We start from the raw sequence: 27600 nt of genomic DNA on the forward strand, positions 1-27600 counted from the left end.
ATGACTGCCGACATAGACAAAAACTTCTTTCTTTCTTTCTTTGTTTCTTTCTTTCTTTGTTTCTTTCTTTCTTTCTTTCTTTCTTTCTTTCTTTCTTTCTTTCTTCCTTTCTTTCTTTCTTTCTTTCTTTCTTTCTCATGTTTTCTGGAACCAGGAAGTGTTCCATTCTGACCGACAAGATGTAGGATGGTGTTATGTTGGTGCTTAAATTAAGCTATCAATGATCACATTTTGTGAAAATAGTTTCCAAACATATTACTGTGCAACACGTCAACTTAAAATGAGTGTTTTGAGAGTGTGTTGATTCTTCATAACCCAGTGGTGCTATAGGTAAATAAAGAAATCATAAAATTCATCTAGTCAGCAGCGGAAAAACTAGCTTCCTCTTCAAACCACCCACACTGCTTTCAGCCTTGTTGTGACTTGTTTTTCTGTCTGTAGAGGATTTTGACATCTTCCAGAACAATTGCACCTAAACACTCAGCTCCACAGGATGAGAACTGGTTACACAGCAGATTAAAAAAAAAGTGCATAAAACACTAAACTTAGAGTGGAGCCTGTGAGACAGGATCTGAAAAACACTCCCATTTCCACCATGATGGAGGCGCTTTCTGTATGCACGTCAGGTGTTTGCATGCTATTGTTACTTTCATCATCGGGGTGTGTTGTCATGTGCAGCTGTTTGCTCTCCAGTTAGTTTACTGGGTAGCGAGTTAGTGGAGTCATGGCAGTGTGCGGTTTCTTTTCAGTGTGTGAGCTTCTCTCTGATTTATTCTTAACATCTATCTTTGGCAGGTGTGTGGAACCACAAGGTCTTCCTTCTGAGCCTATGATGTAGCTATCATTGCAGGCAGTGTGTTTTTGTGTATGTACACTCATTTGTGCAACACAACACACAAGGCCCTCCTCCACCCACTCCTTGGGATGAGTCATTTTTGAGCCCTGTGTAATCCAAGCCTGTGTTTCATGTGTGTGAACAGACAGACCCTGAGCAGTGGTCTCTGTCCTGACTCCCTCTGGGCCAGTGAGTGGGTGAGACACAGCTATCAACAACAGGCCAAGGCAGCTTCGGTTTCAGCCTCACCACACAAGGAATCTACTCGTCATGACATGGGCAAAGATACACACACAAAAACACAAGCCGACATTCATGTAGAGCCAAAGCTATTATTCTTTGCTCCTCCTGAAATAATATCAGGTAACGAAAGAAAAGGAGGCCTAATGGCAAGCTTTGTGATTGGTAAAAGTATTAGGAAGTGTTAGGAACCAGAGGATGGGCATGTGGGTTTAGTTTTACATGAAAGATAGTGTGACACAGTGGTGACGCTTAGTCTAACACAGTTAACTCTCTTAGTGTTGGTGTGTGGATTTAATGACCATGTGTGTCCACCTGTGAGAGTGTGATTGCAATGGAGTAATCTCAAAGCTGCATATGACACAGTCAACAATAGAGACTCAAATATTTTGAGAGTGCGGTGGCACAGGAAATAAGGCCATGTCACAGGAAAAAAAGGAGCTCCATTTTGTGGGTATTCTGCCCAGCATTTCAAAGCTCCCCATTGCGGGTGTGACAAACTCCTTTAAAGGCACAGCTGGGCTTTTAAAAAGGGTCTTATACGTTTGCCCCCAGGGGGAAGTAAAGTGTCCTGAATAAAGAAGCAGAAAGGTGATACCGGAAAAATCATAGAGGAAAGCTGTTTTCCATTAAGATACTCATTTATTATCTTTTCATTCAATGTGTGACAGCAAAAGTATTATATTTTATCACACTTAACACTACAATCTGAAAAAACTCTCATTGTAAAATATTCAGCTGGCATTTAATTTTTCCTGTCTGTGAGAAAAGTGTAATATTCTATATCTATACTGCCTTGATTTAATCATGTTAATGCTGGAATAGGAAAGCAGAGGGATAGGGAACAAGAACTCAAAGATGAGATAGTGGCATTTCTTTTTGGGAAAATTCTTTTATTAAATATTTTGTGTATTTTTTAGAGCAGCTTTGAATCAAATGTCACATTAATAGAGCAAAAAGAGAGAAAAGTAGCGAACAACCATGTCAAAGTAACATTATGCATGCCCAGGGGCAATGGTTGACCACAATGTCACAACTCCGTGATGAATACGTGATCCTGTATTTATGTCGTACTCAGATATTTTTCAGATTTCACAGTTAGATGACAGAGATACTTAATAACTTTCAGAATAAAAAAAGCTGCAGATTGATTTTTTTCTTTAAGACATTTTAACATATTTAAACGGAACTAGTTTTAGCAACTTTACCCCCTTTCTGCCTTTTGAGTGTTTTAATTTTTTCTGTTGAAAGACCAGTCTCTATGATGGAAGAATGTTAAATCTTAGAGTCATGATAAATTCTTTTATCAAGTTACTGCCAATTTGTTAAAGATTTGTGGGGATATGAAATGTACAATTTGAGAAATTACAATATATCATTTTTACTTTATTACAAACCTTTGTGGATACATGTAACCACAAAGCAACATGAAACGGGCTTTTAAGGATGTCTTTCTAATGAAAATATAAAATTTAGCACATTTTCTCAAGTAAGAAGTCATATTCAAAGCTTGAAGAAGCTTTTCCCCCATAAATGCATCTGAACAAACGCTCCAAGTGTATAAATGTTATTTTGTTTTAACATATAGAACAGCAACTATTTAATTAAGCAGAAATACTGGATCGATGGATATTGGGCTGGTACAAAAAAAAAAAAAAAACATGCAAAATGCATAAATATATTAATTTCCCATTATTTTTTAACTATAAAAATGTCTTAATGAGCTCACCCTATTTTTATTATTCCTGACATCATTGTATGTTTTTGCATGCTGAAAATGAATTCTGCTTTAATTTGCTCCCTTAATATTTAATGTAACAATGACTGTCTTATTCACTGTACACTTTTGCCAGCTGTGAGCAACTTACATAATAGCTGCAACATTTATGTCCACAGTCATGTAAACGAAAAACACTAATTATTTTAAAAACAGATTCTGATTAAATTTCAGACTTACTGATGCCCTTATTCATAGCAAACATACATAACTTGCTTTTATTGTAAGTTAGCAGTTTAATCAAGAAATGGATCAATTTGGTTGTTTCATAAATCCAGACAAATCTATTTTCATCCTGTGTTTATACACCACTCACACTATTTGGGTGCAGCAAACATCATTAGGAAAGGAAACCAAAAGTTGCTGTTTGTCATAAAACACACAAGTTTAAACCTTCTATTACTGAAATAGTTTATTATAAGAATAATATTGTGACCCTGTTGTTAGTCATGTTGTATTTTGATGGTATTTAGTGATAATCATTGATCTCATATGGTTGTCTTTTGATGCAGCTAGACCTGCAATAATACTCATATTTCACAAACATTATATGTTTTTCCAACTCTAAGCCATGTTTGTATATACATATATATATATATATATATATATATATATAGCCATCAATATCACCTGCCGTGTATATGGATGTCTTTCTTGAAAAGATCTTGATTAAATGAGGGATCTGGGTATATTCACCCATAAACTTTATTGTAGATGGATGTATCACCTTCAAAGATCATGATGCTACCTCTGATGTGCAATTTGCAACTTAGTATTGACTTTCCAGTCACTCACTCAATAGACCAACATGTATTAGCTTGCCATCACCTCTGTGGAGTCAAACAGATCAAGTCAACTTAATTTATATTGTTGATTAGCTTAAAAATGTGTCATCTCATGAGCACAAGAATTGGGGTTTACCACAGATCTGTATTAAAAAGTTAGAGATGAAGTGATTATAAAGATTTTCTTTTGAGACTGTTTCCATTTTTCTCCCTACCTCTGGAGCGGGGCAGAGCGAAGTAAATGCCAGACATTATTTGTCTGAAACTGTTTGCTTAGTAAAGGTTGATGTTAAAACCACTGTGTCTTTAATGTAACATGGTTATGATGTTTTCGTTATAAAGCCCCTGCATGTACAAATGTCTGCACTTTGGCTGTATTTTGTATAATATGGATGTCAAGAAACATTCGATATAGCAGCTTATGTGTTTGTTTTTACTTTTGCATGTGTGACAGTGGCAGTGTATGTGGGGGTATCCACATGCATGCCTGTGTGTAGTTTTTTTTTTTTTTTTTAATAGTACAAATATATCCCAAGGGTTTTCCCCCCCTTTTCTCATTACAAATGCTAATGTCACATTAATGAAATCGGCTTAGTTTAGGGTTTATAGCGTAGCCTACACTTAGAGATTTGGTCTTGACACTTCCCACATATTTCAAGTTGAATCACATTTTTTCATGGGGGCATACTATTTGTGAGTTACTATAAAATGCAGTCGCCCCAAGAAAAACTTGGGAGGTAAAGTTTAGAGCATGGTTGCCAAGCTTTGTCATCGTTGTAAATTGTTGGGCCACATTTTGCCAGCTACTCAGCTTCTGAAGACAAGTGTTAGCTTTAGCTACATCAGTAATGGCTTCAGTAAGGGTCTGGTTAATGTAAACATTGTGTTAAATGCGCTAGCAGCTGTTTGTAGAGTCAGTAGCTGTTAATCATTGCTCAACAGAGAGCTTGTCAGGCACAACAACATACTAGAGAGTTAATCATAGTTATAGATCCCTTCTTTATGCAGAGGACATATTTAACAGCTGGGTTTCTAATCATATGGCCTGTCTGCTGAGCACATGTAGTACCATCAGCAGCCATGATTCCAAGGGTCAAATGAAGACGTAAGTAAACATTTTTTTTTTCAAAAATGTGTCATTTTATCCTCATAAATGTAAGTTTTTGGTACTCGCCTGCTAATTCACAAAACCATATTAATATCATGTTCTCATATCTTGGAGTGCTGTTTAAAAATGACCTGCAATTAAAAGTGATTCCTAGTTTCCTGAAATTTCTCTTTACTTTTTACCCTTTAGCCATCAGTCACAACCTTCTTCTCCCTAAAGAGAGAGGAAGTTTTTTTTTTTTTTTTTTTTTTAAATTGATTTCACATCTTTTTTTTTTTCTTACTTTTGGCTTCGGTTTGAATTTTCTTTTTTAGAATACAAAAGCTTAAACAGGGTAAGAAGACAAGATTGCTCTTCGTAATTAAAAGCCAATTTTGTAAAATTGATTAGATTATGCTAATGAAAGGAGATAATATCTTAAAAGCTGTTTGAGGAGAGGCGAGAGAGGGAGTGTGAGTAGTGGAAAGGAGTGACAGTCCAGCCGCCATTACAAGCTGCTGATTTCTGCAGAGTGCTTCATAAAATGTCAGAGCGCTTCTCCCTGAGCAAGACACTGAAAAATGGCAGCGCTGTGATGTGCTGGCACCTCACCTGCTGCACTGTGTTTGTGTGAGTGAGTGTGTATGGTGTGTGTGTTAGAGGGGGAGCGTGAGAGTGTGACTCTGTGTTCATTTGGGCAAGTGTGTACTTGTCTGTGTGTACATGCCATTATGTATGTTTTTACATCTGTGTGTAAGTGTGCATGTGCGTGTGTGTGTGTGTGTGTGTGTGTCCACGCTGGCCTCCCTCCCATGTTGCAGTGAAGCAGAACAGAGTGGCTGGCTGCCTGCTGCTTTGCCTCCATCTCTGTCAATACAACACCATTCTCTTTCCAGCCGGTCATTTTCACATGTTTAGCATTAAGTAACACACCAGTTTGAACAGAGGGATACAAGCAATAGACATATTGAGTTTAATGCTGGTGGATTTTCTCTCATCATAGCTTATGTTGCCAGATTATTGTTTCAAAACAAACCAATATTTTTTAAAACTTTCACCTGATCTCAATATTTGAACACCACACATGCAGATATGTTTTTTCTTTTTGTTCTCTACCTCACGTTGAGTGCATGTTCACTTATTTAGTATTTATCTGTATTGAACAGAATGCTGGAGTCATTTTAATGAAGTCATTATGTGAAAGTGTAATTAATGCTGGTTTCAGCAAAAGCATAAAATAATAGAAAGAGTAAAAAGCAGGAAGAGGTGTCAAGGGTGTGTGTGTGTGTTTGTGTGTGTGTGTGTGTGTGTGTGTGTGTTTAGGGTGGTGGGGGGAAAGAATAAATAAGCTAGAGATGTGGAAACACATTTTATTTAGCTATATTAATAGCTGTATTAGCTTCGCTGTTTATTTTGTGAACTATTTCAATATAATATTTTGTATGTGTTTAAAATTACTTAAAAAAAGAATAAATATGACTCTAAATTAAATGCAGTATTATGTTTTTTAGGGTTTGCTGAGATTTTAGGTAAAGGAAATTACATAAATAGCATTTACAACAATTTCCTTTAAATTGATAACAGCCTGTTGAAATGTTTTAACTAATGTCAACACTACTGTTAAGTTTTTATTTTATTTTATTTTATTTGATTTTATTTTATTTATTTATTATTTCTGGGCAGATGTAGTAGTTCCTTTTAATGGTTTGATAGTACATAATATAGTCTGCAGTCTTAACTCATTTGGGGCAGACTGGTGATATAAAACTGCTTTCACATAGGATCCAGTAGGGGCTGTACTCCACTTCTGAATCCATTCAAGTCTATGTGTGGCACAGTGTGAGAACAGATCTGAGCTGCACCAATCTGAGTGGAGCTCAGCATCAGAAGTACTGCCCACGAACTCTGCACTGAAGTTAAAGCAAGTTCAAGTTGGATGCAGTGCTCTGTGGTGACATGTCAGCTCGTCCAATCAGAAGGGATTTGGTAGATATTACCAAGTTACTCACATCAGACAAATCATTTTTGTGTGTGAAGCTAAGCTACTTTAAACTGAGCTCCATTCACTGCTACAAGTAGACCTGGAAGTTTTCATAGTACACACGTAGCTCCGTAACGAGTCTAAACTCCTCACTCTTGTCTTGTCCTGAGGGTCTCATCTCCTAATCATCAATAAAGGATATTTCTGGGTGTTTACTCTGACAATTTGGTAAATACATCCTGCATCCAAATAGAAAAGCTACTTCTTGAATATCTTTTAGTCCAGCTCCCAATTTGGATCAGCCCCCCTCCCTTAATCTGTGCCCTCCTGCATGGTGAGGGGAGTAAATACCACATCCTAAATCAGAGCAGCTTAAGCCTTGAAACTGGATGTTCCTTCTGCTTCACCTGTCTATGTGTAAATAAATCCTTGTCAAAAATAGCCTTTAAAAAGGAAACAATCATCTTGGAGCTAACAAGTCCTAAAACAGGTTTACATTTTTTTAAAAAGTCTGCTTGATGAATGATTCATTGTAAAAATCTGCTAAAAGACTTTCACAGCTTCTGCGATCTAAATCTTATTTCAGAATACTACACGTACCGGCGTCATGTCTGATTGAGCACCCTTGTTCTTGTTTGCAGTGATTTCTGATGGCAATCAAACATGGACGCTAAGAGCACATTCACGACAGCCCATTTGATACAAATCCTTGTCTGTTTGTTCTTAAAGTCTTTGGTTAAAGTTTGGGGAATTGTGAATCTGATTTAGAACAAAGAAGTCCACCAAATGCAGGTCTTGGTCCACTTTACTGAACTAAGTACAAGAAGCAGTTGGTTCAACACGGAGTGTTGTGGTTAAACACAACCAATACATATGTACATGTGGGTCAATAGGTGGTTCTGGTTGGGAGAAATGATTTGTGGTCAGATGTGGAAGAACGCATGTGGTCAACCCAAAACCCAAAACCGCTAGGATCTGATACAGCTCCATGTTGTGCTCTCATATTGTTGAAACAGAAGTTGTCCTGCATTAACCAATAGATAAGATCGTTTTCTTCTTCGTTGTGTGCCTCTTATTCTCTTTCAGTAATTCTTGATGCAGTGTAATGGGTAAAAAGGTCCAATTCGTTTGACTAGTGCAGAACAGCATGCCCTGGAAGACTGCTGGAACCCACAACTGAGTCCCCTGAGTCTAGCGGGCTATCCTGGTGTGAATGCAGTAGTGCACCTTAAAGTCGAACTTGCAAAGTCCAAAATTTGCTTCTCTGTAGTTTTCCGTTGCATTATTGGGTATAATGTTTCTGTTCAAATGAGCAGAAAAAACTTTGCTGAATGTCGTGGGTGGTTATAGTTTCTAGATGGTTATGTACAATCCAGTCTTGTACAAATGGCAAATGTAACAGATGCACTCTCTACTATTGCAGATTGTATTTCTTAAAGAAACCTTATGAAACATTAACAAATATGACCAGAGTCTGAATGACTAAATGCTGTCATTTAAAAGATCATTGCACCCATTAATTTTAAATATCTGATGTCTCGAGGTCTTGTATGTTTGCCCATTGGCTCCACAAAGATAAGTTGTTCTCTAACTGAAGGGGCAGGGGCTCCCTCACCATATCCTGAGCTTGGCCTCACCCAGGCCAATTCTGATTAAGTATATAAACAAGCCAGAAATGATTATAGGTGCAGCAAGACCATTCTCCAGTGTTAAAACAGCACTCCAGATCCTAAAAATAATATAAATCTAAGATGATGTTCAAATGACTGTTGTTTTTTTTTATATTAACCATTTCACAAACGATCATGGTAAAAAGTTTTTAATATTTTAATTTCACTACATCCTTTAAGGTGGCTGTTATTGTGCTTTCAACTATATTTGTTCATTGTTTTTATAACTAAGTGTTTCAAAGACACCTGTTACATGCATAACAGTGAATGTGTTCGTCAGAAACAACATCAAATCAGGCTTTTAACTGATAGGAAGGCACAAACTTTTTCTGCCATCACACCGTTTATCTAAGCTCTGTCACATTTGCCCAGCGGTATCAGTTATCTCCTACAAGTGAGGTTTCAAAGGAACAGAAAACTACATGGTTTCTTCTCATGGGCATGGACAGAAAAAAGAGCTCAAATAGTTGCTCGAGCAAGGTTTTGCCGCTCTCTGGCTATTCCATTGTTCTGTCACTGTCAGTTTGTTTTGCTATATGACATGCATGTCATTTGCATTATGCGTATCTGGTGTAACTGCATCTATTCTCCACTCTTTCACACACTCTTTCTCTCTTTTTTTCCCTGATATTTCCTGATGTTATTTCCGGTTTTTACATTTCATGTTTTTTCACGCATCTCCTAAATTTGTCTAAATAACACCCACACCATTGACATTGCATGGAAACATAAATTCTATGTAATTTTGTACAGCTGGCTTGATAGTGATACTGATTACTCAGAGAGCAAGGCAGCTGGTGGTCAATATTTTAGGCCGATATCATGTTCTTATTTTTCTTCCTCATGTTTTGTGTTATGATGATAACAAATAGAACACAAAATTGCTGACCTTAAATGAACATCAAACACTGTTTGTTTTCACTGGCAGTGCACTTACTTTAGGGAGAAAAAGTCAACTTAACACATTAACACATGTAATCAAAAACCTAATTGTAAAAACTGCCTGCCACTGCTGCTGCATTTGTGTTCCTTTTTGTTTTAACCAGCCTCATGAAACAGACTGCAATCCATACTGTTAAATAATTAGCCAATGCTGATTACGTTTAAATGCTAATTAATCATACTGATAGATCAACCAGCTGATCATTCTATCAGCAGTTACATTTACTGTTACATACACTGCTGTGCATGAACATTATTAAAATCACATATGGATAGGTATCGACAAAATTAAACAATTTCAGCTACCATGTTTATTATATAGCATGTGTCACGTAAACTGCACACCAATAACAAAATAAAAATGGGGCTGTGAGCAGTTTTACACTTCTTCTGAGTAATAGACATTGAAGCTGTTGATCAATTTTAGCTGTAACAAATATGAAATCCTGCAGTAGTCTAATCTAAATAGTAATTGACCGTAAATGTTGATGGCTTGCCGTTTGTGCGTTGGACATGTGCATTGCATGATTGTGGCATTCTCTGAAACATTGAGATTGTGTTATTCTGTGTTTCTGTGTGTTTGGACACATGCAGCCAATGGCAAGCAGATCTGGTTCATTCTGTAGAGAAACCATAATGAACAGTAAGACTGGCAGATGAGTATGAGTGGCTAGCAGAGAGAGAAGGGCAGATTCATCAGGGATGATTGCCTGATTCACACTTCTGGTTTTTTGATGTGAAGACCCTGTTACGTTACCATGGGGAGAATAATTAGCTTTGGCTGGATGCAGATGCGAATGAGCGGAAGAGATGGGAATTTTCGTATTGAGCTTACTTTATGATACTTAGGAGAGTGCATATGGGTTTGCTTGTGTGCACAGATATAAATACACAGAGTGATTTCCTTTCTCAAACACATGCACAGATACACACTTACTACCAGCCCTTTCTCTTCTATTTATGGCCAGAAAATGGAAGTAGTGCTATGTCTGGTTGAGCTGAGTAACACTATTCTGTCACACATAGGTTTGACATCAAACACAAGTGACAAGCCTATCCTATTCCTCTCCACCGAGTCATCACCATGTCCCAAAATCACATTATTGTCACAGGGAACCCAGCAGAGACGGATGGTGAGTAGGGGTGTTGATTCCAGCCTTTGGCATCTACAGTATGCTTGAAAAGGCAAATAAAGCCATTTGGCAAGAGCTGATTTCTTGTCATTTCAAAAATATACAGAATGCGTGTGGCACGCCTGCTAGTTTAATGTTTCATCTAAAGCCTCTTACAGCGACATGGTAAGACGTGTGTATGGGTTACAATACAGCACAGAAAATACTGAGACTGGAAACTCTCTATTGCTAATGCCACCCTTGACCGTTTGTTGCGTACAGGACCATATTATTACCTTTTCACCCTGGCAGGCTGTAAGCAGCTCTAGCCTGGTAGGCTCCAGTGGTACATGGTGGTTGGGCAGACAGGCAGTGGTGTGGCTGTAATAAAACCTGCAGCCAGCACCACTGCCAAGGCAGGTTGAGAGATGATGCCCATCCCCTACATGCCCTGCTCTGCCATCTGTCACTGGGCAGGAGTGGTGCCGAGGGAGGAGTCTGAGTCACTCCGGTTGTTGTCACCTAGATGGGGCACGCTAGGGCATGCTGCCTCTTTGTACTCCTTTCAGACATTGGCACAATTCTCTCTCAGTTCACTAAGTTATTATCCAGTTTTGCGAACATCCTGTTTTAATCTTCACTGTTCTATTAATCATTATGCATGTTTTTTATGAAGGTCATGAATTAAAAATGTTAATTCTCATAACATATCAGTGATGCTACATTATAATCAAGTCAGAGCTAACTGACTGATTAATAAACTCATGAAACTAGTGGTGTATCATGATATGACACAGTGTGTGTCTCTTTAAATGTTCTCTGAGTCGACGTTTGACACTGGACAAAGGTTGTCACTTAATTTTTGCCAAGACGCCTGGTTATGTCATTTCCTGGCTGGCGGTGTACATGCAGGGAGGGTGGGGGGTGAAGAAAGGAGAAAGGGGGTCAAGCAAGCTTGTGTGCGCTGTGCTGTAAGTAAGCAAGATGAGCTTGCTTAGTAAGAGCTCATTGCCATCAAACAACTATATTCATATGCACATGTCGTGGCTATAAAACATGGACATACAGCCGCTTCAGCTATTATGGGGTAGAGTCGCAGTATTCTCGCGCTCCCGCAATATTTCGTTTTTACAACCCACCTGCCAAATTTTTACCGTCAAAGTTTTGTAGTAACTGCTTGTTTTGGTGCTTAGCTATAACTCGTGTTATAATGCCCCCTAAACCCCCTAAAGCGAGTGAAAAAGTTGAGTCGGAGGCGGCTATTAGCAAAACTGATCTCGTGGCCGCATTAGCCGACCATAAAGACGCCCTGCTCTCTGAACTGAAAAGGGACTTCAAACAGGTGAACGAGAAGCTAGATGGGCTCCAGGAGACCGTCGTTAGTCATGGCGAGCGCATAGCGTCACTGGAAGAAAACTCTGAGACGATTTATCAGCGCTTAGAGAAGATGGAAAGGAGTTACGGGGGGCTGCAGGCTGACAACGAGAAACTAAAGGCTAAGCTAACTGAGCTAGAGGGGAGAAGCCGGAGGAATAATGTACGCCTTATCGGTCTACGCGAGGGCATTGAAGGCCCGCAACCAAGCAAGTTTTTCTCCCAACTCCTGCAGGATGTCTTTGGGCGTGACACTTTTCCCTCTCCGCCGGAGCTGGACCGTGCTCATCGGAGCCTGTTTCCTAAACCGGGCCCCGGAGATAGGCCTCGGCCTGTCATAATCTGCTTCCACCGCTGTCAGCAGAAGGAGCTTGTGATTCGAGAAGCCCGGAAAAGAGGAAATTTGACGTACGAGAACAACTCATTCAGGGTTTACGAGGACTACACTCAAGACGTGGTGAGGCAACGGAAGGGATATAAGTCTGTGATGTCATCACTGTACAAGATGGGACTGAAACCTTCGTTGCTTTACCCTGCAAGGCTCCGGATTACTGAGGCGGACGGTACCCGTACAGCGTTCAGCTCCGTGGCGGAGGCCGAGAAGTTTATTCAGGATTCTAATGGCTCTTAACTGGCTTCTTGATACTCGTAGGATACAGAACTGCCCCAGCCTGAGTGGTAACCTTTTTATTTATGTCTTAAATCAACAATTTTACCTTTATCTCAGCTATGATGATTGTTTCGATGTGAGTTACTCACTGTAAGCTATACGCTTCACTTTTACTATAGTCCCCTTTTTTTTTTTTTTTTTTTTTTTGAATGAGCTCGCTTGTTGTTTGGTGGGTGTGTCTTATACACAATTTGTTAAGCGGGTTAGAGAGTACTTTTTAGTTAGCTTTTAATGGAGGTGTTACAGTTAGATAGGGTAGGTGTGCTGTTTGTTTCAACAGCTATATTCACCTTGGTGTTCTGGGGAGGGTTTTTTTCTACTGTCACTATTAAGATAAAGATGTGTCTTCTTTGCACAACCAGATTATTTTTGTTTATGTGCCTGTTATTATATTATTTTTCTCTTGTTCTCTTACTTTCAACATGAGTAATATGGCAGGCAATTTTAACATTGTTACATGGAACGTTAAAGGCCTGAACCATCCTGTCAAAAGGAAAAAAGCTCTCACACATCTTAAAAATCTAGGTGCAGGAATTGCGTTTCTACAAGAAACTCATTTGAGGATCCCAGATAATGCTCGCTTGAGATGTGGGTGGGTGGGACAGCTTTTTCACTCAACCTTTCAGGGTAAAGCAAGGGGAGTTGCTATACTAATAAACAAAAATATACCTTTTGCGCCATCCACAATAATAGCTGATTCTAATGGACGTTACGTTATAGTAACTGGTAAACTTTATCATTTGAATGTGGTTTTGGCTAATGTTTATGCCCCTAACTTTGACGACCCCAATTTTTTTTCTCGTCTTTTTGGACAGCTTCCTTGTTTGGATTCACATCTGCTTATCATGGGAGGGGATTTTAATGTATGTCTGAACCCCGGGCTTGATAGGTCATCTGTTCGACCGGGCTATACTGAATCCAAATCAGCTTCTTACATTCAGTCCTTTCTTTCAGACTTTGGTATTCTGGATCTTTGGCGTTTTCTACACCCACAGGACAGACAATATTCTTTTTTCTCTCATGCCCATCGTAGTTACAGCAGGATTGACTACTTTTTTACCGATAATAAATTAACTTCATTTGCTCAGAAATGTGAATATCAACCCATAGTGGTTTCGGACCACGCTCCTCTTTTAATCGAATTTAATATACCTGGGGCTGGGGCTCAAAGGAAACATTGGAGGTTTAATTCTCTCTTACTGTCTGACGACAGTTTTGTTGAGTTCATGTCAAGCCAGATCTCCTTGTTTTTAGAAATTAATACGACTCCAGATGTTTCCATTTCAACTGTTTGGGAGGCTCTCAAGGCATACCTCAGAGGTCAGGTGATATCATTTGTGGCTAAAAAAAAGAGGGACTCCATGTCTAAACAAGTGGATCTGGAGAGTCGAATTGCGGATTTGGACAGTAGAAATGCACAAAATCCATCCCAAGATCTATATAAAGAACGCTTAAAACTTGGAGCAGAATATGACATACTGACATCTCGGTCTACTGAATATTTGTTGTTAAAAAATAGAAGTAATATGTATGAACATGGTGATAAGGCTGGGGAGGTTCTAGCAAGACAATTAAAAGGTGCAAGGGCCAAGCAAACAATTAATGGGGTAGGATCACAGAGTGGTGGTATTATTACTGATCAAAAAGGAATAAATGATGCTTTTCAATGTTATTATAGAAAACTGTACAGTTCTGATAACCTCTGTAATCCTCATCTTTTAGAGAATTTTTTTAGACACTTGCCTATCCCAACTTTGTCCCCAGAGCAGGTCTCTGCCCTGGATGCGCCAATATCACAACAGGAGATTGTGGAGTCGATTAAATCACTACAACCTCGGAAATCACCGGGCCCAGATGGTCTGCCGAGTGAGTTTTATGCCACGTTCGCTGAACAGCTAGCTCCTGTTTTGACATCAGTGTATACAGACTCTCTTAATAAAGGGTCCCTTCCTACCACCTTGAACCAGGCTTGTATTACACTGCTTCCAAAAAAGGATAAAAACCCTCTTGAGTGTGCATCTTACAGGCCAATATCATTATTAAATAGTGATTATAAACTATTGGCAAAAGTGCTGGCCTGCCGCTTAGAACGAGTTCTACCCAGTGTTATATCTTCAGATCAAACTGGCTTTGTTAAAGGTAGGCGTTCCTTCTTTAACATCCGCCGTTTACTTAATATAGTCTGCACCCCTTCTCAAGCTGATTCCGAATGCCTTCTCTCCATGGATGCAGAGAAGGCATTCGATAGAGTGGAATGGGCCTACCTTTTTGAAACATTGGAGAGATTTGGATTTGGCAAGTTGTTTATATCTTGGGTCAAGTTATTATATGCATGTCCGTCAGCCATGGTTCTGACAAATAACTTTTACTCTAAGCCATTTACTTTGAACCGCGGGACCCGACAAGGATGCCCGCTCAGCCCCCTACTCTTCGTCTTGGCTATTGAGCCATTGGCCATAGCAATAAGGTCCAATGGCTCCATAAAAGGTATTATGAGGGCCAATTTTGAACATAAACTATCCTTATACGCGGACGACCTTTTGTTGTATGTGTCTGATGTGGACTCAACTATCCCTCATATTTTGACACTTCTTACTCAGTTCGGTGAAATTTCGGGGTATAAGTTAAATTTACAAAAGAGTGAGCTGCTGCCACTGAATTTGAATTTTTCAGATCCTACCAGAACTAGAATTCCCTTCAAGATTGCCACACATAGTTTTGTTTATCTGGGTGTTACTATAACTAAGACTTTTGATAACCTTTACAAATATAATTTTGATAGACTATTACTTCAGGTACAGCAGGACTTAACAAAATGGTCAACCCTTCCCCTCTCTTTGATTGGTAGAGTGAACGTAATCAAAATGTCTGTGCTCCCTAAATTTACATACCTTTTTCAGTGTCTTCCCGTTTTTATACCAAGTACTTATTTTAAGAAACTCGATTCTACTATATCAGCCTATATTTGGAATGGCAAAAAACCACGTTTAAAGAAAGACCACTTGCAGAAATCTAAACAAGACGGTGGTCTGGCTCTTCCAAACTTCCGATACTATTACTGGGCTTGTAATCTGTACTGTCTGTCCTTTTGGGTGCATTACAGCTCCAATGATGATGGCCCTGTCTGGGTGGAGATGGAGAAGTATTTTTGCAGTCCTTCGTCCTTACCGGCTTTGATTGGTGCATCATTACCCCTACCTCTTAATCTTGCAACCACTAGCCCTATAGTTCGCAGTTCCTTTAAAATTTATTCACAATTTAGGAAACATTTTGGCCTTCAGCGAATTAGTCTGTCGAGTCCAATTGTATCTAATGACCTTTTTCTTCCTTCATTACAAGATCATACATTTAATGTGTGGCTAAGAAAGGGTTTAAAATGCTTTAAAGATCTTTTTATTGAGAATAAGTTTGCCTCCTTTACACAGTTGTCTACCAAATATGACTTGCCAGCTTCTCATTTTTTTCGATACCTGCAGGTTAGGCACTTTGTTACTTCGTCCATTTCTGGGTTCCCTGGAAAATCTCCCGATAATATAATTGATGAACTGATGTCTTTCAATCCAAATAGATGTAAAGCTGTCTCTTTTATGTTAAATTTAATCTCTCGCCTAGATTCCCCTTCTTCTTTAGCAATTAAACTTTCTTGGGAACGTGACCTTCAAATCACAATCAGTGAATCAGTATGGGCTGATGTTTTGAGGAGAATCCATTCATCTTCCATGTGTGCGAGACACTCCCTTATTCAGTTCAAGGTGATACACCGGGTGCACCTTCATAAATCCAAATTGGCCAGAATCTATCCTCAAATTGACCCGACATGCGATAGGTGTAAAGCTGAAGAAGCCACACTGATACACATGTTTTGGCTTTGTCCCAAAATACAAATATATTGGAATGGCATCTGTGAAGCGCTTTCTGCTGTTCTTTTAGTTAAAATAACACCAAACCCACTCATGTTGCTTTTTGGGGTCACTCCTGAGGGACTGGGTTTACCTATAGGAGGTCGCAAAGTGGTTGCATTTTCGACTTTATTAGCACGTCGTTTAATTCTTTTAAAATGGAAGGAAGCTGTCCCACCCACAGTATCACATTGGATTAAAGATGTGTTGTTTAATCTAAAACTTGAAAAAATTAGATGTGTGATGAGAGGTTCGGAGAAGAAGTTTTATGAAACTTGGAAAGCTTTTTTTACTTTCTTTGACCAACCATCAACACAGGTTCAGGAATAGTCTGCTTTTTTGTTTTGTTTTTTCTTTTGGTGATCTGATTGTGATGTGTGTTTATTGACCTGTGCATCGTTGTGTATCTTTTTCCTTTCTGTATTATACCTTTAAGTGACAGTACACACTGGGGTGTTTGTAGTTTGCAGGGTGGGTTTTTTCCTTTTTTTTTTTTTTTTTTTTTTTTTTTTTTTTTTTTTTTTTTTTTTTTTTCTTTTTTTTATTGATTTGTATTTTTGTATTGTTTTTTTTTTTTTTTTTTTTTTTTTTTTTTTATATTGAAAATCAATAAATATATTAAACACAAAACATGGACATACACAAACACAGAGATTGACATTTAGTGTGTCTGAGTCACAGTTAGAAAAGGTCAGAAATAAAAGTGTTGATCCTGATTCGGAATGATATGTTAATGATTTTACTTTCACAAGTATAACAAAAAGTACCTCTCTGTGTGTATACTGTGGCTTTTGTTGAGTAGTTCATGAGGATGAGGTCACCTGCTAACTAGAGGAACGACTTGATTATTTTGGTATATCACAGTCAAATCTTAGGAAAAACTTCACTGTTTATAGAAAATTGCAATATGGAAAAAAATGTTTAAATGCTGCTCCTGATGACTCACTTTTCTTACTGTAATATGCTTGCTGTGTCGACTCGCTATTTCATATGTTAGCTGCTCAGAGCAGGACACACTTAAAGAAAGGTTTGCGCTTGACACAGTTGCGGATCACTATAAAAGACGGAGTAAAAGATCCGTAGGAGAGAGTGGATGTTGCAGAGGCAGCGATGATATAGTCTTTGTCGTCTGCGGTAAGGAGGAAAAAAGGAGAGCAGGGAGCCACCGTGTGTCTTTGAATGGGGTCAGGGCATCATGGGGAATAATGCATTTCCCTTCTCTTGTGCCAGGCACTCCTTCCATTACGGCTGGAGAAGAGACATTGTGTCCACACTCTGATTACCACTGATCCATGCTGATGACTCTGTTGGCGGATTATCTCAGTTAGTATCAGCCATCTGTTACTTTGTGCATGTGTGTGTATGTATGTGTGTGTTTGTTGAAGGGGTGAGGAAAAAAGGGGCAGGATTGAGACACACGGGAGGTTTTATAGTTTGAGGCTGTGACACACAAACACACACACACATACACACATCCACATGCAGACATACACTTCCACTGGCATGTGCAGTGGCAGTCTTTGTGAAACCTCTGCATGTGTAACCAAGCACAATGACACACACACAACATAGACATGCTATGCCACAAAACAAGTGCCACAATATAAGGCCAAAATCCAAGTAGCATTTTCACTGCTTAATGCACACCCGTTATCTCTCCTTGATGCTATTGTGCCCTCCTTTTTAGATGATACTGACAAGTGAAGGTTCCTATATGAAGGCCACATGCATTCATAAAGCCGCAGAGCTGTTTATAGCTACACTATCTCCTGAAGGGCTGTTGCATCTAGGCACTATTAGGTGCACGTGTTGACAGCTGGGTGCTGTGTTGTATTTGTGGACGTGACTGTGAATCCAGTGCTGGAACACATCTTATAAATCATAGTTCAGCCATTAGCATAAATTCTCCCTCTCCTTGCATCTGCAAGACCTGCCATTTATGGTTGCAGTGCTCCGTGTTGATTGGGTGGTGTTGTTCAAGTCAAATTGATTTAGCCGTTCATGGAGATTATAATGCTTGCCTTATATCACCACTGTTGTGTGCTGTTAATTACCTATAAAATCAAGCTAATTCTGATGCTAAATCCATTTTAATTTCTCATAATTAAGTCTGGATTGGATCCTTAAATACCTTGGCGCTCCATTATTGTTGCAATCATTGTTGTGGCTGTGCTTTGGTGGTACATAGCTGAGCTCAATCTTATTATTGTTATTAGTTTTAATTGCTCTAAGTGATCGGTTTGTAGTTGTTAGAAGAAGATGGACTTGCCTCGCAGTGTTTTCTTTTTCCCCTCGCTGTCCTTTCTCTCTCCATCTCTCATCCCAGAAAGAGGGCCCTCTGAGAAATGGTAAGAGATGAGAGAATATGAGGGGGAGGGTAGCTCTGCTTTACACCTCTGCAAAGGAGGGACTGCTTTTTTGTTGTTTGTTAGGGGGAAATCAATTCTGCTCACATCATCACGTTTTGACAAGGCGAGGCATTAAGTGCAGATATTGAGGAACGACAGGAATGGTTTACAGCCTGTCCTTCATCCTTCCCACTCTTCTTTTCCTCTTCCCTTCCTTCCACAACAAAATCAGAGTTTATTGTCTTGCTTATCCTTTTTCTTTCTTCATCTCTTGGTCTCTTTCTCTTTTTCTTTCTGCGTTTTTCTTCTCTCTGAAAAGGTAGGGAATGATCCGCTTCACTTACCAGCTGACACCACATAAGCTTGCTCGTCCTCTGAGACACAAGCCTTTTGTTTTCATGTGCATTATGATAATTATGAAGGGCCACAGCTCCTCTCCATTTTCATCACGCCTCTCATGATACTTACATTTTTTGTCAGGAGCAACTGCGGAAAAAATCACTTCCTTTTTTTTATCTTGGAAGAATTTTTTTTTTCCATGTTTTTCTTTTCACCCTAACCTGACATTTAGAAGGTGACAGCCAAAGTGAAAGAGTATAAAGTGTGACAGCCAATCACGCAACAAAGTGTTGCTAAGAGGTAACAGTTTTTAGTTAAACGATAATAATAAAACTATCTTTACGCAACCTGAAATTTGTCTTTGTAACCAACATATAACATTCAATTACTTGCAGTTAAGGTTGATGATTTTACTCTTTCACCCACATACTGTCACCTTGCATAAGAGGCCATTCAGAGGACCTTTGACCTTGCTCATAATTACACAAGCACCATCTTTTCACTGCAGCAGTGGCAGTCATGGCCGCCCAAGTCCGATGGCACACCAGCCTCCTCCCTGTGGACTGCAGCAGGTTTTCTTGTCATCCTCGCCTCTCCCTCTCTCCCTCTCTCTTGTCAGTGTTGCTCCTGGCGAAAGGCTGATACTTGATATTCAGAGGATAGCAGCTTTTGTCTCAGAGATTTAATCAGTGGCTCTGCTCCCACTGCAGAGGGGAGAGGGGGGTGGCAGGAGAGAGGGAAGGAAGGAAAGATGGAGGCAGAGACTGTTTATGTGTAATGACACAATAACAAAGCCTGCCTGTAAAACACAATCTGCAAACTGTGCTTTTGAAGGGGATTTTCAGCCCTGGATTAGTGTCAGGCAGAGGGAAATGGAAAAGAAGAAGAGAGAAAAAGAGTCAGGTTGATGTGATAGACGGGGGAGGTGATTTTGTGTATGTGTATGTCTGTAGTGGGGGCTGAAACTCGTGTGTACAAATTTATGTGTTTTGAAACTGTTGCATTTATTTGGCTCCACAAGTCAGGGGCTGTGTGGGCATCACCGCATTGTGTTCTCAGTTGTAAGCAAAAGGGGATTAAAGTGCACAAATGTGAGGGAAATATTTGGCTGCAGAATGACCAAATGTTTCTTGTCAGGGCTTATGTTGCTGGTTGGTTGATAATGGCTTGTATGGTGACTCTTTGAGACTGTTAATGGAAAACTAGCGAGTTGGTAAATACACATTTTCTAAAAGCCTGTCCATTTAGTTCTTGTTCCAAGTGAAAGGACTCAAAGATCTTTTACTTAAGTTTTTCCCCCTGATGGAGGTGTAAAGGGATGATTTTTGTGGAATCTAAGTTTGCATGAGCTGTGCTTGTGTGCTCCTCAGTGTCAAAGGAACAAAAAATGACAAGAAGTGACAAATGGGTTATTTATCTATTTTGTGCTTGAGTTTTTGTCCAGTCTTTGACACCCCAAACATCCCACTTCAGCCTCAGCAGAGTGAGTTCTATTAAAAAGTGGCTGTCCTGTCAAGGAATAACCCTTCTCAGCACTGGTATTTTTCTTGCATCAAAATGTAAAGCCTGTTTTTCTGTCCGTTATCAGAGTCCTTAAACGTGTCATCCTCCATCCTACCCCATATTCAATCAATAGAAGCTGGGAGCCAGTGAGCATGGCTAAATAGAAATATTGTTCAGGGGAAGTGAGATGTGAAAGGAAAAGTGTCAGGAGGTGTGTGTGTGTATACACGTGCATGTGTGTGCTTGAACGTGTTGTGTAGGTGTGACAGTATACATTTGTGTGTATGTGTTTTGCGAGAGAATGGGTGGGTGTGCTTTGCTATTGTAACCCTGCTGATTGGATTGTGTTTGACAGATATGGAGTCTGGAGAGCGGCTGGCCTCCCCTGCGCCCACCCTGTCTGCTGCTCGCACCTCCTCCCCTGCGGCCTCTTCCTCCTCCTCCTCTTCTTCCTCTTCGTCATCGCCTGCTCCCCACTCTAAGAGCAGCCTGGCCTCGAGCCCATCAGCCCTGGGATCCACCCTCACCACCTCTGGTGAGTAACAGTTTTCTCCTCTGTGTCAATCTTATGTCTTTCCAAAAAAAAAAAAAAAAAAAACTGTACAGAAGAAAACACATAACAAACAGTTTACATGCAACCATAAAGACACCAAAGTGGTCACCTTCATGTCTCGATAGTATTCAAAACACACCTCATTTCTTTACCATAAAAAATAGTTTCCTCCAGTATTAATTATACAGTTATTTTGCAGCCGATGTGAATGCACCTCTCTCCCAGCTACAAGGATTTTTTTTCCTGACAGCTTGGGTGTGCAATTGAAAAGCTGCTGCATTAATGAATCCCAAACAATTAGGGGGCTCTTTTGTGTGAGAAACACACACATGCTTCGCCATGTCTCCTGACAACCTTCAGCTCTCTGGCTCCAGCTGCCTCAGAGTCAGGCTCAGCACGCCACTGTGCATGCATGTGTGTGTGTAAGAGAGAGAGAGAAAGAGCTTTTGCCTGCATGATTTAACATTTGTTAGCCACTCAGTGTCCAGTCAGCCCTGTCCGGCATCCAACTTCCTTTCTATGTTTTGGTCAAAGCCATTAGGCGAAGAGTGTGTCTCTGTGTGCTTTTTCATACCTTGAGCTAGAAAGTGAATCATTTGCTGATTCTTACTTCCTTCTCATCTCTTAATGTCTTGCTTTTCTTTCATATCTCTACCACGCAAACAATCACACATACACAAACCACTATTGTACTAAGTAGAGAATAAAATTTTCCATTTTCTCCACGATTATTTTTTTTTTTACGATACGGAGAAGAAAGAGAGAGTAAAATAAAGCCTCTTGTGCCGTCCTCTGTATCCTCAGCATTGCCCCCCAAAGAAGAAGCCATTAGAAGCATCTTCCTCTTATGCATTATACATCCCTCTTATCCCTCTGTGCCATTACGTGTGCTCAGATTTTCTAGATAAGTGATTTTGGACTGAGCGTCAAATGAAATGATTAGAGGCAGAGTATGAGCTCTAAACTTTTGCTGTGCTTTGTGGGAATCAAGCATGCCAATTCACTATTGTTTCCTTACAATGCCGTGTGTGGCATGTAACTCGTTCAGTAAAGGTTAGGAGAAGTAGTCATCTTCTCTCCTTTCCTACCTCAAAGTATTATAATGTGAAAAAAAAATTCTCATGCAGAACAAGCGTAAGCAGGTGACATCTGTAATTATATATTGCAGATATACTATCATAACAGACTCTGGAGGCATTCATTCAAGGTCCTTTGCCAATGTGCCAGTAACACTTAAGAAAATGAAATCTGAAGAACCGAAAAATGAGCACGGACTCTGTTTGTGTGTGTGTGCACGTGTCATTGATGAGGATATCACTTTGAGAATAAAAGCTGATCGGCGCTTGTAGCACTCTCCTTCTGGGATCAACTCACGGATGCAATTAACTTAAATCTGTCTGTGGAAATTTGATTGACTGCAACAAACAACAAATTAATCCCCCTTCGGCAGCATCCAAACATGAAAAAAGCAGGCGGTGCAGTTTGTCAGAGTGGAGGAAGGATTGAAACAGAATGAAAAAGAGGGCGAGGGAGCGAGAGAGAGAAAGAGACACAGAGTGAGGAAGAGCAAGTAGGTAATCCTAGGTATGTCTTTCCTGTGCCTCTTTCTCACTTGAAATTTTTAGATTTAATTATTCGCTTTCTGGAAGCACCCATTAATATTGAAGAGGCATTTGCAGATGTCACTTTGTGTTGCCTAGAATGGAAGAGGGATGTGAGGGGGAGAGGTGGGCACCCTAGTCACAAGTGAACGCTGTGGCTGGCCTTTCTGGGGGTTGCATTGCTGTCGTTTATCTTCGTATCCACTAGCTGACGCTGGCAAGGCGGGCTGTACATATTCAGCATATTCTAATGACATTCAAAAGGCAGAATTTGCTGTCTTGTGGCAGAGAGGGACCTTGAAGCCAACACAAAAGGGCTGTGCTCTCATATGTCACCCTGCCAGTATGCTGGCAAGGCCACATAACCACAAACAGTTTGATTCACACGTAAAAATCCTTTGAGATGCTTCTGTTCATTTCAGGTCTTTGTATAGAACACATGTAACTGAGCTTATTATTAGATTCTTGACTGCATTAGCTCAGAAAACACCATGCCTCAGTGTCACTTTGCTTTACATTTCTGTACTGTGTGCATGTGTATGGTAGTTTGACATTTTCATCTGCACTGTGCACAACACTTTCTTTTTCTACTGTCATCACTTTTTTGCATGTGTATTACCTGGCTTATGCAGAGGCATCAAGCAGGTTTGCTCTCCTTTTCTGGAATAGAAATTGAATTTGCATGAAATATGCTCACACCAAATTGCATCTGACTCTGGGAGGAGGTAATACGTGGCAGTCGCCCCTGCCAGAAATGATTGTGCTCAGGAAAACGCTAGAAGATGATGATGTTGATGAAGTATTCTTCTGTGTTGAAATTGAATGCCAAAAGGATGGAGGGAGGTTAGCTTTTTATACATCATATAAAGGGGTTCTTTTTCTCACCATAAAAATCCAGTCTTTGTTAATAAGCCACGCACTCTGACACTTCTTTTAAGCTGGAGATGTATCAATACACAAATACAGTATAATTGTGCTAGAATTTGATTATGACAAAATGCTTTATAATTTAAATGTGAACACTTTAACTTTTTGCAATATTCTCTTGTGATCAGAAACAGCATTACCACTCTTTAGTGTGCACTGAGTGAAAACTAAATCCTGAGTTAATTCTTACAGAAATGAAAGGCAGTTGTTCTTTATATAATTTTTCTATAGTCAGGTGAATAAAATGTGATGTCTTCAAAAGGTGTTGAAATCTAGTTTATACATCCTGTTGATTTTTACATAAAGACCTTTGAAAAATTATTTAAGAACAATGTTCTCAGCCTCTGCAACGATACATAAAAAACTGTTGGCCAATGAGTTGTTTATAAGGTGATGCAAACAACAGTCATACTAGATGGATTTAAACTTTATGGAAGAAAAAACATTAACATTTTCATTCTAACAGTAAAATTGTGTTAGAACTATTTTGAGATGCCAGAGTTTACAGAAAAAATTATCTTTTACACAGAATTTCTTTTCTTTTTTCGCATATGACAGAAGTATGTACATATTATCTCAAAATGAAAGAGGAGCTACAAGAAAAAAAAAGTCTGAGTACAAAGAAAAAGTAGTGATTTCAACAATACACTGATTACTTTCAGAAGACAGGGTTTTTGAGTTTGATGTACATCCTGATTTCTCCTTTTACAGTACATTTTCAGTAAAATGTTTTTTTGGTGTATGATTGGTGAATTTGATGAAAAGTTAAGAATATTTCACATCATCCTTTGGATCTATTAAAGGCCGTCTATTTGGAGCAGCAGGAGAGCAGCCCTTCATTGGCTCTACATTGTCAAGTGCCTACCCTCTGGTGAACCACCCAGCCTTCGGAGCCCTCTATACTGCCGGAGCAGGCAGACCCGAGTTTGGAGGCCTGGGCTCCCTTGGGATGTCAGCTGCTCTGGCTGCCCACCCCCAGCTCGGAGCCCTGTCTGGTAAGAGAGTGACATGTGAATTTTGGGCAGCAGTTGGCAAAAGGGAATCTTCCTTTATTTCATCCTCTCCTCTCCTCTCCTCTCCTCTCCTCTCCTCTCCTCTCCTCTCCTCTCCTCTCCTCTCCCCTCAGAATGGTGGCGAGCTGCTGAAGCCCACGGACGGGGAGCTGCTGCCTTTCTCCCCTCCTTCATAGGCTTCCCTCCATTCTTCGCCCCTCACATTCAGCCCAATCACAACGCTAGTCCTATTCAGATCAGGACACCTGGCAAGAATAGCCATGCCCCACCTAAAGGTACAGCACTATGCTCCAGACCCATTCGCCTATCCCTCTCTTCTTTCACAACCTAAATCCACTTTGCCCTGTGATGAGATTTTTCTCTTTTTAAGATTTAATGACTTCTACTGCTCTCTTAGTCATTCGTTCAACTTCTTTTTCCCACTCTTTCCCTCACATTCCGTCTTGTAATCTCTGTTTCTTATGTTCTTTTAATTTCACAGTATCTTTTAATTTATCTTTTATTATGTAAACCACTCATGTTGAGCTTATGCCTCACACAACCAGCATGTTTGATGAGATACGTGTATAAATCAATATTTTTACTAGCCTCATTCCATTCTGCAGTTAGTTCCAGATTTTCCATTATTCCTCTGCAAAGTTCTCTGAAATGATCAAGCTGATTAGTAATACAGCAGATTTTGTGTTTCCAGGTTTGAATGGTGCAGTGAATGGCAGCGGGGTCTGCCCTCCCACCACACAATCAGGGAGCTTTTCTGCAAGTCCGACTCCTGTTCAGGCCCCAACAAAGCCAGCCAAAAATCCAGACCCCTCTAACAGCCACTGTAGCAGCCCACAGAACAATCCAGCCGAGTTGGCGGAGCAGAGGATTCAGAAAACTAAAGAGAAGGTCAGTGTTGAGATAAAGTTTTCTCCTCAGTATGAGGTGACCATGTTTATGTGTGAAATGCACAACATTTGCATTATATAATGAAGCTATTTGTTGCTGTTGTCTTTTGCAATGCAGAAGCCACGAAAGAAGCCAGCAGACACTTCTTTGGTGAGCAATAGTGAATCAGGCTCATCCTCAGACAGCTCAAGTGACGGGTCCCTCAGCAGTGACCTGGAAGACCTAGCAGAGGATGATGAAGATGATGATGATTATGACGAGGATGATGAAGAAGAGGACAAACAGAGTGAATTATCAGACTCTGAGAAACGGACAAAGAAAAAAGCAAAGGTAAAGAAAAAAAAACAGACAATCAAGGGTAAAAGCTTTTGCTTCGTCAAAATGAAATGAAACATGCTTGCTGCTGCTCAACATAGTGCTCTTGACTGCACTTGGTGTGCACTGCCTTTATTTACTGAGCTAGTGCCCAAAACGTGAATTTATAAACATGAATAATTATATTGAAGACTTTTCTTTGTTCTGATAGTTTTTAATTTCATCTCAAACTCAGGTTTTGATACCCAGCTCTGGAACTGCAAAGACTGACAGGCCACTCTCTAGGGAGGCCCAGGACAAGAAAGAAACCCATGCTGCTCAGAAGGTGCCCTCTAACCCCCCGACCCTCGTTCCCCTACCCTGCTCTGTGTCCCCTCCTGCCTTGTCCCAAACCTCAGCACTGGGGCTGCACAGCTCCAGGTCCCGGACCGAGGGACCACAACAACACTTCAGTGTGATTCAGTCCACCGGCCTGGCTGCCAACCCAAAACCTCTGGCACTCCTCACTCAGCCCCGAAGGGAGTCTTCGCCGTCTTCCTCCCCCATAGCTCTCACCACATCTCCAAAGGCACTCTCTAGCACTGCCTCTCCCAAACCTCCCAAACTGCTGCCCTCCTCCTCCCCACAGCACTTGCCCCTCTCCCTCTGCTCTTCCCCAAAGCCCCTCTCTGTCCCTTCTCCGCCCCGCTCAACTCTCCCGGCATCTACCTCCCCAAAACCGTTCAGTTTGACCTCATCATTAACAAGCTCCCAGAAGTCCTTGCTGAAGCCACCAAAGCATGCTGTTCCTGGCACCGCCAAATCCAACAAAAGGAAACTGCTGGAAGCTTCACTTGCGCAGATCAATGAGTTCAGGCTCAAACAGGTAAGCCAGCCTGATAACAGCAGTTAAATAATGTTATTTTTTTTTTTTTTCCTAAACTATATTCCCACAAATTACACAGCACTTATTATTACAGTATCAGTATGCTGTGAGCAATAATAAAGAAAATTACAGCTGCACAAAACATGTGCTTTGCAACAGTAAATGGTTATTCACCTGCACAAATTTATGTTTTATATTCACAGCTTAATTTGCTGAGCACTGTAAGGTTTTACCCACTTTTTTTCTACTCTCACATTTTTCTTCGGTGAATTAAAGTGTCAATCGCAGTTTCTCAGCAGGCAGTTTAACTTTAAAGCTGCTACAGGCCAAATATGTCCTGTCAAGTTCAAGCTTCCTTTCATACTTAGCTCATTAAGCTTTATAATCTATGCAATGTTATCCCTTTGGTTCAATTATTAATACATTTGAGCTGATTTAAATTGGTTATGTGCTTTAAATACACGGTTAGGACTGTTTGTAAAACAGTGTATTATAAAATACTACTGTATTATTTATGTTTTTGGTCAGTTATAATGACATTTTGTTCAAATTTATTTGATTTGCTGTTGACCAGACAAATCCCCTTCTTCCAGATGAAAGCACGATAATTAATATGATAAACTTATTGATACCAGCTTGTTCTCTGGAAATCATTTCCTCTTTCTTGTTTCGCTATTACAGAGAAGTTTACAACGAGCTAAATTCCCCCTGTGGTTTCAGCGCTGTTACTGTATTTCATGGTCTGTGAAATTGATTTGTTTCACTTCATATCACATCCAGTTGAAACTGCAGCATTAAAGTCTAACCTGCATTTGCTTAAACACAGATTTAAGCAAACTTGTTATCAGTGTAAAAAAAGGCAAACATGCCCAGCCG

The 27600-nt window shown here is 40.0% G+C and overlaps 1 protein-coding gene across 13 annotated transcripts in view; it reads left to right on the plus strand.

Moving 5' to 3' along the window:
- Nucleotides 1–27600, plus strand: part of baz2ba (bromodomain adjacent to zinc finger domain, 2Ba) — a 68312-nt gene that overhangs the window by 19553 nt on the left and 21159 nt on the right. For 11 of the 13 annotated variants that reach the window (XM_041998870.1, XM_041999359.1, XM_041998950.1 and 8 more), the window contains exons 1-7: nucleotides 17603–17695; nucleotides 20918–21097; nucleotides 24447–24638; nucleotides 24770–24931; nucleotides 25348–25544; nucleotides 25662–25874; nucleotides 26095–26724. In XM_041998870.1, coding sequence (XP_041854804.1) covers nucleotides 17665–17695; nucleotides 20918–21097; nucleotides 24447–24638; nucleotides 24770–24931; nucleotides 25348–25544; nucleotides 25662–25874; nucleotides 26095–26724 — 1605 coding nt within the window. In that variant the 5' untranslated portion in view covers nucleotides 17603–17664. Of the gene's footprint in view, nucleotides 1–17602; nucleotides 17696–20917; nucleotides 21098–24446; nucleotides 24639–24769; nucleotides 24932–25347; nucleotides 25545–25661; nucleotides 25875–26094; nucleotides 26725–27600 lie in introns of those variants that run through there. The other 2 variants (XM_041999115.1, XM_041999206.1) reach the window with 1 other exon arrangement.

Source organism: Melanotaenia boesemani, chromosome 1 (assembly GCF_017639745.1).
Source record: "Melanotaenia boesemani isolate fMelBoe1 chromosome 1, fMelBoe1.pri, whole genome shotgun sequence".
NCBI classification, from domain to species: domain Eukaryota; kingdom Metazoa; phylum Chordata; class Actinopteri; order Atheriniformes; family Melanotaeniidae; genus Melanotaenia; species Melanotaenia boesemani.